At 35.6% G+C, this 15340-nt stretch overlaps 1 protein-coding gene across 1 annotated transcript in view; it reads left to right on the top strand.

The window, feature by feature from the left end:
- The first annotated feature begins 434 nt into the window (after window positions 1-434).
- The window catches only part of LOC140168351 (ropporin-1-like protein), a 39401-nt gene continuing 24495 nt past the window's right edge, over window positions 435-15340 (top strand). The window contains exons 1-2 of the mRNA XM_072191721.1: window positions 435-568; window positions 11129-11322. Coding sequence (XP_072047822.1) covers window positions 11183-11322 — 140 coding nt within the window. The 5' untranslated portion in view covers window positions 435-568; window positions 11129-11182. The remainder of the gene's footprint in view (window positions 569-11128; window positions 11323-15340) is intronic.

A 15340-nucleotide genomic window follows, 5' to 3' on the forward strand; every position in this document is an offset into this window, starting at 1 on the left:
TACATAAATAAATAAATAAATAAATAAATAAATAAATAAATAAATAAATAAATAAATAAATAAATAAATAAATAAATAAATAAATAAATAAATAAATAAATAAATAAATAAATAAATAAATAAATAAATAAGTAAATAAATAAATAAATAAATAAATAAATAAATAAATAAATAAATAAATAAATAAATAAATAAATGAATGAATGAATGAATGAATGAATGAATAAATAAATAAATAAATAAATAAATAAATAAATAAATAAATAAATAAATAAATAAATAAATAAATAAATAAATAAATAAATAAATAAATAAATAAATAAATAAATAAATAAATAAATAAATAAATAAATAAATAAATGAGCTGCAAATCTCGTCGTGCACTGCCTGATCTGATCGAACTTGATGACCTTTGACACAGGCATGTTATCAGCGCATGCGTAAAGGTTGCTACTGTCAACAAGAGAAGAAAAAAAGTGAACGAAAACAACGCAACAAGGTCTCGTCTATTTTACCCTAAAAACAGTTTATTCGTCAGTGTCAGCTGGTGAACCTGTTTGTGTATTGTGTAAGATATCCACTTTAATGTACTTGCTCGTTTAATTGTTGATTCATAGTGTAATAAAGTCTGAAATTGGTTGTTTAAGTTGCAGTTGTCATGGTTGTTAACTCAACTGCATGCATGACTGGTATTGTGGTAAGCTTACTTATAGGAATCCCAGCCTCAGGTAAACCTAGTTCGCAACGCAAACTTAGAAAAACGGGCAAACAGACACATCATTTATCGGTATGACATTTTCGTTATTGGTGACGCCCTATCTAAGTTTGCACTGAAGTGCCATCCAGGGGTAGCGCTAGAACCACAAACTCTAGTGTCCCCAGGGACCTAGTACAAGGAACTTATACGATGTCCTCATTCACAAACTGATACTATCTGTCCATCGTATAAGACTGTTACCGCACGGCAACTGGTTGAAGGAATATTACACAGTCAAGAATAGGCTCCATCATTTTTTTGTTCTGAACCCTCCCAGTCTCCCAAAACATCAAAACATCAAAAGCGTTGCACTTATACTTACTTAAGACTGTCCTTTTTCATATAACTTAGACAAAGTAGGGCCAACTTGCCTAGAAATGGTCAAATTTTGGCAAGAAATATCTCTGTGTAATCCTATGTAAGTCCCATATCACATCGTTATCGGCGATCGAGGTTTTTTTTTCTTCTGAAGTTTGGTTGGTATCCACCAGCGTCATGCATGTGACGTGACACGGCTAAAATAAGCGACCGGAAATCGGGGATCGTTAAAACGTCAACAAATTTCAAAACATAGAAAGCAGTAAACTTATTGGCGAGCGGTCCGAATTTTGAGCCATAAGTTTACGTGGTGAACTACCAGGGACCCCCGAACTTGCAGAAAATTTAAAAGTAGGGGGTCCGGAGTAGAGTTTGGCGAGTCCCGAGCAGTATAAATAGTATGTCTGCAATAGCCCTAAATTGAAAAACTGGGGGTCTGCAGGGACCCCTGTGAACTTGCAGAAAATTTAAAAACAGGGGGTCCCAACTCTATTTTGGTGGGTCCGGGACCCCAAAAAGCAACTTAGCGCTACCCCTGGTGCCATCTCAGTTTTGGTGCGCCGACTTGGATCATGTGCTAATGAATTTTTATTTATTCTGGATAAAATAATGGAGTATTTATTACAATTTCAAGCATAGAAGTTTAGGTAAGAAATACAAGAAGCTGTGTAATTAATATTATGACAAACATGCAACTATTTAAGCTACAGGAGCCTTGTATTTTTTTAGTGCAAACTCTAATTGAAACCATGCAATTGCGTTGCACTAGCTTTTTGTATACACTTAGGTCCCATACCGTTGTGCAGAGCTACTACGGTATGGGTTCCTCGTACTAAGGTAAACCTTTGATATAATGTTAACACATTTGCTAGTCAGTCAAATTCGCCGACAATGTCAATGCATAGTTAGATAGAAATTTAAAACAACTGGCCGAAGAAAGAAACCTACATAATATGCTTTCTATACTTCACTTGACCCAAATATATGATTTTTTATGGTGATAAGACAGGCGCTAGGCGCACATGGTCATGGAATTTTAGAGGGATTTTGATAGCATTAGCAGTTCCATTAAAAAAAGCTGCTATCATAATGAGACCAGGGTTGCCAAAAGATTTCAGCCCGAATCATGGGTCAAATAATCGAAAAAGTCGTCAATTTTTCTCTAAATACCATTGGTTTCTATGCCGGGGCAGGAAACGATCAGAAGTCGCGGGAGCCAATGTTGAAAAGTCGCCCAAATTTTTTCTTAACTATTGGTTTCTATGGGACAGGAAATTGTCAAAAGTCATGGGGAAATCTTTAAAAGTCGCCCAATTGGGCTACCAAATCGCGGGTTTGGCAACCCTAAGATAGGCATGTTCACAAAATTTTCAAGTAGGATATTTCACATTGAAATTATTTTGTTTAACAAGGTGATTATTTAACTTAAAAAATGAGGGGTCAACCATGTCTGTAGGTCAAAAATTAGCAAAGTTATGGGCAAATGTCTGTTTTAAAAAAACTGCAATTTTCTGCCCATCATTGACAATGCCTTACACTGACTTACTGTACAAAAAAAGCATGTAATGCACCATTTTTACCACGATGATCCATTTTACACAAAGGCGATTTTATTTTATGAAATCTAACTTTCACTGCATGCTGACTTCTGTATCAAGGATAAAGTACCAGCACTTTTTAGACTACGTCGTCAAGTTTCTGGTGTCCAAATTTCAAATTTTTGTATTTCCCTATGGGGATTACACAGTTAAGCCATTGACTGTGAGCTACTGTGGACACAACTTTTTTGTTTTAATTTCGCCCTCTATAATAAGCAATGTGGACATGTCTAACTAAGATCTAGAAACACCCCCGAAATGACGTTTTGGGGAATTTTGCTAGCTGAATCTTTTTGATGAGTGGCCCATTTCACGGTTAGGCGCCACTATTGGTGAAAAAAACTTGAAATTTTCAAAATGGATTAAATTTCATTTAATTGGGGTTTTCTTTTCCACATAAGACCAGATTTTCATAAAAATATCATTTCCCAGCTTAAATCTCTCTACTTCTTGAAGAAAATTATAATTTATTATCTCATGTTATGTAATTTTTTAACAAATTTGATAAATATTGAGTAGTGAATATTTATACTTTTACTGTCCAATACATATATAATAGATATTTAAAATAAACAAGTATGTCATAGGCTCTCTTCTGACCAAATTTTGGCAAATTTTGTTGTGTAATGACAAATTTATGGCCACTTACATGTAATTTTGTGGTAAAAAGGAAATTGACATGAAAAGGTTTACTCAACAATTTTAATAATCAATGAATGACTCTGATATTTCACAGCTTTGATGGTCATAATATGGGTAATGTTCACAAATAATATCAGCCAGTTTGAAAGCACAGGTCAAATTCAAGATTCTTATGTTTGTGCAATTTTGGATGTGACTGATGTCAATGTGAACGGAAACCACACACTGTAAAGTAGAGTATGTTTTAGAAAATAATGATTCAAAGAGTTTTCACACACTCAGTAAATTAAATGGGATATATTGAAACATATTAACCTGTGTTAGTGTTCATTTTAAAACATTGTTTACAATTTATAGAGGTGGATGTGACATTTTAATTGTGAACAGAATATTTCACTATTATAAACAGTTTGCTTGTCAAAATATAAGCTTTAAAGCACTTCTAACACATATATTTTGATAGATTCTATTGAATTGAGCAATGCTAAAATGTTTTTCCTGACCCTTTATATTTTTTGCCAAGCAAAATGTTTATAATACTGAAATATTCCGTTCACAATTGAAAATGTCACATCCGCTTCTGTAAATTGTATACAAAACTGTCCCCTAAAAGACAACAACAAAGCCATGAAATAATCATATGTGACATGTATGAAAAAATAAACCTATTTTAGAAAGTAAAATATCATGTTCTTTAAGTATTTTGGCCTAAAAACTACTAATTTTGAGGATGTGACATGTGAACGGAAATTGAAGCTTTTTGAATCTCCTGTCACAATTAAAGAAGGCATACTGAATTAAAAACTTATTGTGCCTTTTGATCCCCACAAACCTGTAATGAAATAACTTCAAACTGGCATCCTAGTCCCATACCTGTCTAAGTTCTTTGAAGAAACTATTTTGGATGTGACAGGTACCATGGATGTGACACATGTGAACGGAAACTTTGAAATGACATCTGCAAGCTAAGTTGATGAAGGAGTCAGGGCCCCAAAAAATGTTGACTCTTTCTGGGACCTTAAATTGTAATGGCAAATATTTTCTGTCAAATATGTGCTGTGCAAGCTTTATCACAGCGCCAGTAGCCGAAGTCCCCATGACTGGGGTCCAGGGCCCGCCTTAGGGCCCTGGAAGCCAAAAATTTTGATGCTCTCTGGTGCGATCTGGGCCTAGTTTTGGACCATTTTGAAAATAATAAATCATACTACAACAAAACTATTTATCATTTGCATCTGATTTCTTCATGAGTTTCTGCAAAATTCGGCAGCCATGCCAGCCATACCAATGCATACAGGCCCGGTCCCCTGCCGGTCCCATCGTTGAATATTGTTGAATACGGCCAGTTTGAAAGTTGTTATTTGATGGAATCAAGTTCAGTAATATCCAGAAAATGATAGATAAATAAATGAAATCATTCACTCACCTTGATGCGTGATCAATCATTCGATCCGTGACAATATAATATGACACTGACAGCATGCCTTCCGGCTGTGTTTACGTTTGCTTCGGCTTCACGAGTCAGCATTGCCTCGTTCAGTAAAATAGCTTGACAATAAAACCCTTTTTTTTTCAAAAAGGACTTAAAAGTTGATACTAAGGCAGAAACAAAATGAGAAATATTTCTTGATGCTGGGAATACCATTTTCATACGAAACTCATACCAAACAATCAAGGGTAGCGCTAGGTCCAAAAGCTCGGGGGTCCCTTTGTCTGTTCTTTCATTCTTTTTTCTTTCTTTTCTTTCTTTTCTTTTTTCTTTCTTTTTCTTTTCTTTCTTTTTTTTCTTTCTTTTTTTTTTTTCCTTTTTTTCATTCTTTCTTTTCTTTTTTTTTTTTTTTTTTTTTTTTTTCTTTTTTTTTTCTTTTTTTTTTTCTTTTTTTTTCTTTTCTTTTTCTTTCTTTTTTTTTTCTTTCTTTTCTTTTTTTTTTAATTTTCTTTTTTTATTTCTATCAAATTAGTATAATTACCTAATATTTCCTGCCCGCCACTGCCTGCCCAATAATACTTTTAATACTGCCCTCTATTGTCGGTATTTGCCAGTAAACAATGGCAGCCATAGCCAGAGATCTCGCCGTATTTTCGCGATATCACAGCTGTTTTGCTGTCAAAATTTTCACTCACAAAGCAGTATTACTGTGCATAATATTAATTATTGAAGTAAATTAGGCCATAATTTGGTATTTCAGGTGTTCAGTTGCTTCGAAAATGATGTGCATAATGCAAGTTGAGGAAACTTTTGAGCCTAGTTTTATGAAACCTGGATATAGAAAACAACATGTGGGAATTTTTGTTGCGTACGGCGGGACGCAATAACTCACTGCTTTTGCAATATTCATGCGTGAGATTCGGGTTTTGGTGGGTCCGGGACGCAAAAACGCAGCCTAGCGCGACCCTTGCGTGAAACAATAATTAAATTAAGCAAGATAATTATGTCTAAAAATAGCGTGTTGGGTGTCTGTCATTTAATACTGGTCTCTTCCGCATGCATCGTATTGTGTCAATCCGGGTACTTGGAGCACGTGGGCGAAGTAGGCTCACAAAGACTGTACAAAAGACTAACGTTGTCCTTGCAGAATTTTAATGAGCACCGAGTCGCTGAAGACGGCCACGACGCACTGAGTTTATTTTATGGATAATAATGACTGAAATTGAACATGGAGATAGGGAACGGGAAGGGGAAAATGGACAAAGAGGCATATAATAAGGTGGAAAACAATAAATAATAAATCTTGAAGTTGAGTTTGAGAGTTTGAAACTTACAATTTTGCGATTTTGTTTTTTTTTTTTTTTTTTTTTCATTTTTTTTTTTTTTTTTTACTTTGGCTTAAAAATTTTCTGCAGCTGTTAATTTCTTTCTGGGACCGCCGGTCCCGCGGTCCCGTGGATTTTGTGGGCCTGGAAGGAGTTTTCATTAAATGGTTTCATTAGATAGCTCATAGCAGGAGATTTTTAAAAATCAAGGAGAACAAATTCTGCCACTAATTTGTTAATAAATTATACTATTTGGAAAATTAATCGGATGTGACAAAATTGTGAACGGAATTTGTTGGCAAAAATTCAAAATATCGCTGTATCTACGTATTAAGAGCAACAAGTGTAATTTGTTCAACAAATAGTAACAAGACTCTGAACTTTACTAAAACACACTAGTTTGCCATTCATGTAAAGTAATAGTCGATCTATTCCACATTGAATAAGGTACATAGATGTGAACGGAAAATGTCACATCCGAATTCAGAAATTTAAATGGTTCTCATGCTAGTTTAACTGACAACTACTACTTTGTTCATGTATGGCTGTATAGTGCAACTTGTTCATTACATAAAAACAACAAAAGCAGCTGGTAGGCTCAACATAGTTAAAAGTGGCAGCATTGGAAAATAAATGTCTGTTTTAGGTTGCTAGTAAAATGTGGTTTTTGACCACTTCTGACCCCTGTGCGCCCTGAAAGATAAAAGCAGAAAGGCCGATTAAGCTAGTGGAGGTAGGCTATACAGAGACAATGAAAAATCACCAACAGTCAATTCTGTAACCCCATTATTTTTTACACACCAGGCCAGATACGTTGAAAATCAAAAAGTGGCGCCTAACCGTGAAATGGGCCGAATGTCAATCTTTGACAAGATGTAACTTTGCTACGAAAAGTGCTATGAAAAAAGGTTTTCAGTTTTTGCTTTGTTTACTCAAGAGCTTTAATTTGATATATAAAATGATGCAGTTTGATGGCAAATTTGAATTCACCTAGCAAACCTATTACTTACATGCTTAAGTTATAAATACTAAAGTTTTAAACTCGACAATGCACGATTGTACTACTAGACTCTCTTGCCAGTCCTATATACTGCCCGTTACCTATGTATAAGGACTGGCTTACATCATTTTGGATTTCAATGGGAAATACATACTTAACGCTTTGCGCAGGTGCATGGGTCAGAAATTTGAAAAAAATTCTTTAAAATTTCATGTAATATAAAAGTGGTACCAACCTAATATTGTGCTTGCTAATTTAAGTTAAGACTCGGTTTAGAGTTGGGCGACTAAGTCGCCATTAGTCGTTAGTCGCGACTGTTACTGATATTCGTGACTACGACTATTGAAAACCAAAAGTCGACTAATGCAAGTATATTTTTGAGTTAAAAAATTACTTTAAAAGTGCCAGTTATTCGCACCAAAACCAACCAAATACTAACATATAAACTACGAAAAATGTGAAAAAATGTTAGTCATTGTCTTACCAATAGTAACACTAACCAACAAGTAATCATAAAGTCCATAAATCATCATTAAATTGGTGTTATTGACTTGTTGTCGAACTACTTTCCCACAAGATAAAAGCCGTCAAAAAACTCAAATTTACTTTGAACTGTGTCGAACATCTCATTATGATTATAATTTATGCAGCGATAACAGGTGTAGCAGCGTCATAGCGTGCATGTACAGACCCAGGTTGGGTGTTTATACCAACTACTGAAGGTATGAGATTATTTTAACTTTGGAAAGAAACAGTGAGAACTTCCGAGAAGTGTTTTCCAAAAGGGAAAATTTAGGAAAATATTATTAGATTAGAAGTACTTTTCATGTAATTTCAAAAAGCTATGCTTATTGTGGTAACAGAATATTTAGAAAGCAACAGGAAAATAAACAAATTAGCTGACAAACAGTCGTAATGTTGCAATGCCACCCCTGTAGCGACAAATGCAATAGTCTAGATGAGGTCAGGTGACGTAGGTCGGAGGTGAAAGTTAATCGTACATGCACAATGCAACACGTTCATGAGCATACCATGGAAAATATGCACTGCCGTACCGGCATGTTTACACATTTTCATGCACAGCAAAACATGGAAACGAACAAAGATCGCTATTGGAATATTGAAGGTTTGCGAAATTATAAGAAGTTTCTTGTGCTGTTGCTGGAAAGTGGCAAGTGAATTTAATTGAACAGAAAAGTTAGGCCTATATTACAGCATTTTAAAGTTAAATATTTGCATCGCAAATATGCGATACAGTGTAGCAATTTGTATCGCAACAGTGCTGGTTTGTGTAGCAAACTGTGATGCGATGCCGGCAATCACGGGTCCTGTAATCATGCATTATAAATACTAAATTGCCACCAATCTTTCACCCGATTTTCAGTCCAATTTTAACCACAGATAGTCGCGACTATAGTCGTAGTCGCGACTATTTGCTGTAGACTAGGAAAAAAGTGATAGTCGCCCAAGTCCGCCCAACTCTAACTCGGTTGAAACAAAATTAAGGATCGAATGCATTTTAGTGTCCAAAATGGCAAAATTATGTCTCGCATTTGGTTTTAAACTACAGCATGTAGTTTTCGTTGTTTAATTTAATATTTTGTCGTCTGTCCCCAGTGAAGAAGAGCAGTTTATCTGCTCGAAACGTTGGGTGATTTTTTTGTCTGTTAGGTTTTGTTTGTCGACTATGTACACAGTGATTTTCATCACTCCAGTGTACTTTTGTACTGTTTTCCTGACACCTCTGTGGGTTCTGGAATTGGGAATTTTTGGCCATTATTGGCACTCTGCACCGAACTTTGCCTGTTTTTAGGCCTACATTGGTTGTTTGGTTTTTGTCTACTTATGTGCTCAGTGATTTTCTTCGCTTGTTCTAGTACACTTTTTCTTCTGATGCCTATTTTGTTCCCCCCCCCCCCCCCTTGTACTGTCTAGTCTGTATTTTACTTGTTCCCCCACCTCAAGTTGTTGTACCTTGCTTTTTTTCTTTCCAGCAAAATTATCATCAAAGTTTCGCCGATTTCTGCACCCTTGCGAAGCCAAGGGTTCAGAATTCGAATTGGGAATAAAAATATCCGATCTTTGCAATCAAAAACACAAAATTACAACTTTAAACATACTATTGGCAAAAGACATTAATATTACCAAACAATATAGAATAGAAACTTTGACGTCAACTTCTCAGAATATTGGAGAAATATACTCACTAAACATTGAGAAAGTATGCAATCCAATTCACATTCATCAAACGCGTGTGAAACTGAAAGTGCATAATCCCCACTAGATTTTACTCATGGCGATCCTGACTTTTACCACCCGAGCTCATGAGCTATTAAGGACAAAATTTATAAGGACATACTTTTGCATCAAGGTTTCGTTTTGCATCATGGATTAAAAGTTGCCAAACACTTCAATCATGGAGACAAGGTTTGATTTATTCAAAGGAGGGCAGGGTTTCAATAAATGAGGGAAATAATGGGGTAAAAACAAAGTCAAAACATCCTTTTAAAAAGAAGTGAAAATTACCATTTTTATAGGGAGTTTTTGTCTCTAAAAATAATTTTCAAATAATAATATGGTCACAAATACTGCAAAAGGGTGGGGTTGGGGGGTCAATTTTCAATAAAAAAGGTGCCTGGCTAAAAAGCGTGGGGTTTGACCCCTGACAAATAATGGGTATATATATAGAGGTTCCCTGTACTAGACCTGTTTGCAGCATTGGGCAGGGAACTTCTATTATTATCGGGAATTGCCTGTCACACATGATCGCACACAAGGTCGTAGGCAATTGGTTGGACCTCATCTGCCCAGAACATATTGACCCAGGTCAGCATACCGCCATATCCTTCCCGACATGCTTAGTAGCCAAGTCCGTAGAACAGTGGATCCACACACTATGCACACAAATATACATTTGGCCACATTTTATTATACGATTAATACGAATTTATTAAACATGGTAACAAATATTCTCTAGCAAATCGGTTATAGATGGAACTGGTAGGCATGTTATAAATTTGGGATTAAATATCTTCCTGACCAGCCAGATCTGCGCATGGTCAAAGACGAGGATAGACGAGTATCAGACCGACGCAAACTGGCTTAGTCTCCACATCAGCCAGTTTGGTGACCTATAACCCCTGACATCGCCTGCATTGGGGCAATCTTATCTTTTAGACCACCCGAGCTATAATAGGTCAAAATGACATGTTTTTAATTACAAACATACGGTATCTTTTATTTATCAAACATCGCTATTTTTGACATAAAAGAGCGTAATGCAAAACCAGTGATGGCAGCTGCGAAACATTCACGTAGCACCAGACGGTAATTTACGAAAGCGTGTTCGGCAGTTTTTTTACTACGTGATGCAATTTTCCATTTATTCAAGATGGTGAATTTCTCGAAAAACGTGCTGTATTTTTCTGAGAAAATTTGTTCATTTCGCCAATTATTTGCCATTTACCATATATCTGAATGATCTCATCATCTTTTCATGTGACGGATGTGATGCTGATTTTATGAAGGTATGTTTAAGCGACCACCTGTTGTGTTGTACCGGTATTCTTGAAATATTTAATGCTAAGATCAATTAGAACTCCCCATGTAAGGCGCGTGAAAGTCGATTCCGAGTTTATCGTCCCCCGCCCGCGTCACTTTTTGGACACCAAAAACACCCGCGTCAAATTTTCAAAAATGCCAAAATAGTTCATTATTTTCAAAGTATCAGTGTTTTCACCAGTTTTAGCAATTGGAAACATATATTTTTGTTTGTAAAAACATATAAATAACTTGGAACCAAAACCAGGCTCTTTTTAACTTTTCTAGTCCCTACCCATAAAAACATGTTTATAAATAACATGTATGAGTGTGGCTTAAATCAACACACACTTTAGGTCAATAATGAAATCTGATGAAATAATGAAAAATGAAAAAGTCACCTCACCACCTGGGAAAAAAAAGGGACGATAAACTCGGAATTGACTTTCATGGGCCTAACATCATTTACGACTTGGATACCTGGACATCATGATAACTTCTTTCCTCATTTCTCCTTTGCAGGTCAACACACCAAGAAAACCAAGACAATATAATTTTTAGTTTTAGTCACCCACAATGCCTGGCGTTGGAGATGACACCCCGATGTACTGCTCACAGCAGATCAACATCCCTCCAGATTTGCCAGATATTCTGAAGCAGTTCACCAAAGCTGCCATTAGAACGCAACCAGCAGATGTCCTGCAATGGTCTGCGGCGTAAGTAGTCGAAAAATATATTGATGAACATTGATAATTTTTCACCAGTTTACCCGTCCCAAATAATAAAGGAGACACGTAGAAAACGCGATCCCACCCGGGAATCGAATCCAGGACCTCAGGTTTGCAACTTCAAGCTGTATAATATTGTAACATTTCTTGTACCATAATAATGAATTTATCATACCACTGTTAGTCATTCTATTATTGAAATAAATAAGTTTGTAAGCATTCTAACAGGCTGGGAAATAAAAACTGATAGAGGGCAGTATTTTTACTCACTTTTGGACAGCATGAGGTAAATTGAGGCAATCCTAAATTTGCAGGAATCAAGGATTCTAACAAAATTCTCTTGCGAGAATCCAAATGGATTCACCCAAACTGCCACAGATTTCTAGGCCGAAGTATGCTCACCAGGGGTAGCGCGAGCACAAAAAATCAAGGGTCCAATTTCATTTTTCTGGACCCTTTGGTACCTGCAAAACCAACATTTAAGGGGTCCAATGAGAATTTAAGGAGTCCATCTGTCCAAAATTCTAAACTTTGGAACTTATCAAATATTCCAGTGAAATTATTATAGTGTCGGAAGATTTACTGATCTTTTTAATTTTTTAATTTGTAATCACCGATTCTTATACTGATTTATGCCTCTGTGCATCGTAAAATTAAGGAGTCCATACAGTTTTTACCTGACCCTTGCCTGGTTGCTTTTAACTTGTGATTTAAGGAGTCCAAAATGGCCAAAATAATAAAATAAGGAGTCTCTGGACGCAAGAGACTCCTTATATGCGACCCTGACGCTCACATTGTCAAAAGTTTCCAACAATCTTAATACTAATTACGGCGTGTCCGTCTGTCCCTCTGTCCGCGCGCTATCGCGTGCGCAGTTCGCGTTCACGCGGTGCACTATCGCGTGCCCGCGATGCGCTATCGCGAGTATCAACGGGAGGTGTGCGGAGTACAGTGCGCGTGTCGGAAAAGCATTACAGTGTGACTAACACTGAGGTGCATCTCATCGGACCAATAATTATAGTAGGGATGACCAATGAACCATCAACTTGATTAGAACACTCCCATAGACATGCAGGGAGCTCAACTGTGCACTGCTTGCACATACATTTCTAAATTGATCTCATTCTTTTATTTTTCAATATTTTTCTGTAAAATTTGGGGAAGTTACTGCCAATTATATTTTGTAACTATCTTGCAAATTACAGCAACATAACTTATTTTGTTTTTCTGTAAGTGCGAGTCAAAATTGGTCCATCGCCACAGTGCGCTTTAATTGCCAGTGGCTGAGTTTAGCACTGCTCAAGAATGGCACAAAATATTCAAATCAGTAAGATCAGGTGAAAACGTGGCCTACTGAGCTGTAATTTGGCAGAGTTGCCAGTAATACCTCTATCATACCCTCTGTAAAAAGGTTAAAAAATTGAACAAGTAGATCTCGAAAGTTACAAATTAAATCACCAGCTTCCCTTTGGAATTTTTATATTCCTTTCAAATCATGTTAAGAAGACACCTTTCTGAACATAAATGTGAAGTTTCGTGCTCATTCGATGTATTGTTCACCTGATCTTAACCCTAAACGTTTTCTTATATTTAGGCCTATAACATCTACAACTTGCTGCTGGCTATACCTTGTTTAGGACTTTCAAAAGAAGTACCTGAATGTGCAACCATAACTGTTTCAAAATAGCCCGCGATAGTCATGCAGGTAACTCCGAGGTCAAGCATTGAATTGGTTTGAACAAAGATACTGAAATAAAGTTACCTTTTGGATATTTAATCAATTTAATTAAAATAGAGGGCGGTATATGACACTGGCTAGTCTGGCCGGTGATCATAATTGTACATCCAACCCCGGGGGTGCCACTGTAATGGTAAAGGGGGGTATCAGGCGCGTCCGTGGACTCACAAAAAGCACCCTAAACAAGTATTGCTGAGACTGAAATTTGCACCCCTAAACAAGTATAAGTAGCGTGATTTGCTACCCTAAACAAGTAGTTGTCTTTTCTCTACCCCTAAACAATTGATGCAATTATTACCCCTAAACAACACTAAGAAACAGGTGCTTTTAACCATAAAATATAAAGTAAGAAGCTGTTGCCTTGGTCAATTTTGGAAATAACTTGGACCAAAAACGTGTTTTTGCTTAAGGTAGGAGCCTCGGATAATAGGCCAATGCTTGAAAATAGCCACTATATCAAATCAGAATTATGTATCCACATCAAATGTATAACCAATTTAAGATAAGTCTTTACTCCACTTATTTTTAATGTTTCATGAAAATTGAAACATTTCTTATGTTTTTCTTTATTTTGTGAAAATTCCCTAATTTTTTCTACAAATAATTATTGCTAGCCAAGAGGGAATGTGATATGGTTTCCAAAGTTTGAGGGGTGGTTAATAAGCCTAATATCTAAATTCTCTCGCCAGATTTTTTTGATAAAGTGTTTATTTTTTGAGAAAATGATTTTTCCATTTTAAATTAGGAAATCTAGAAACACCCATAACTTAAAATAGAAATACTTTATTAAAAAAAGCTGGCGAGAAAAGTTTCTAAATTTAATAACCTTTCATATGACACCTTGTTTGTTAAAATTGGCCCTATGGTTAGCTCAGACAATAATTATGAAATTGGGTCATTCAGTGTTTCTAGATCAAATCAAGAAAATTTGAGCAAGTACTAACATTACCTTCAAATATCCCCTTTATAACTGGCCAATATATTGAAAAAAAGTCACTAAAATTATTTGGTAACATTTTTGTAATAAAAAGATCCAAAAAGCAGTTCTATAAATGGGTTATAAAGGAGAAAAAATAATATTCAAACATAGTATCCATTTTCAAATATTTACCAATTTTAGTGAACGAGGCTTCATGTCAAAACCACTTTATGTGCAAAGTCAATGGGGTTTTTAAATGATAAAAAATTGCATAACTCAAAAACGCTTTGTTGGCAAAAATTAAAAATTGGCAGGCAAGTTTGTCTCACCCAACTACACATCCTGTATCATTTTCAACCAAATCTGTGCATGACACCGTAGCCGATAATACTACCTTAATCCTTTATTAAATAAATGCATGTTATGAAAAGTTTGAACATGTTGAATGTAAAAGTTTCATAACTTGAAAACTGAGCCCCCTACGTACATATGAACTGTATCAAGAGATAGAGCTCTTTAAAATAAAGCTTTTCTGAAAAAATTGGACAGAGCTCCGCCGTCTTACAGAGAAATTTAAGGTTTCCAAGAGCTTGCTTTTTAATCACAAGTCACTTATTCACAGAGCTTACCTATAGTACTAGTAGTAGCCTCCATTAAAACAATAGTTTAAGGATGCACAACTATGTTTTCTCAAAATTTGAGTTGGCAAAATCCCTAAAAAAGTAAGTCCTAAATTGATTAATTTATTCAATTTGGCAACTGGCTAAATTGCGAAAAAACAAACAACCAGGTTTTGAATTTGGAGTTAATAGGACATCAGTATAGTGGTCAAACATCGTTTTTTAGTATTTATCAATTATTAATTTAAATGAATAGGACTGGCAACCCACTAATTTCAGAAAATCATTGATCAATACATCATTAAAACAGTCAAGTGTCAATGTCAATTAGAATACTATGATAGCAGTTGTCTATGCATGGTTAAAGAAAAATATATTAATGTGCCCGTGCTGCACCATGAGAAAGTCACTACAAAACAAAGTCGAACACCATCTTGTAGGCTTATTCTTTTGCACAAATAGACCTAAATAGTTAACTAAATACCTTCAGAATTCAATGCATGTGTAGCAGTTAAATATTAATGTGCATGAAAAATCGGCAAGTTGGAAGAAAATCTTTTCGGAAACCATCTTGTAGGCCTATATAGTTTTTTTAATGTGCATGCATCATGCGAAAGTCGGGAGAAAAACAAAGTCCGAAACCATCTTGTAGGCTTATTTTTTTGCACCGATAGAGCTAAATAGTTAACTAAATACCTTCAGAAGACATAGCATTAGATGGTTGAGTAA

Source organism: Amphiura filiformis, chromosome 13 (assembly GCF_039555335.1).
Source record: "Amphiura filiformis chromosome 13, Afil_fr2py, whole genome shotgun sequence".
NCBI lineage: Eukaryota > Metazoa > Echinodermata > Ophiuroidea > Amphilepidida > Amphiuridae > Amphiura > Amphiura filiformis.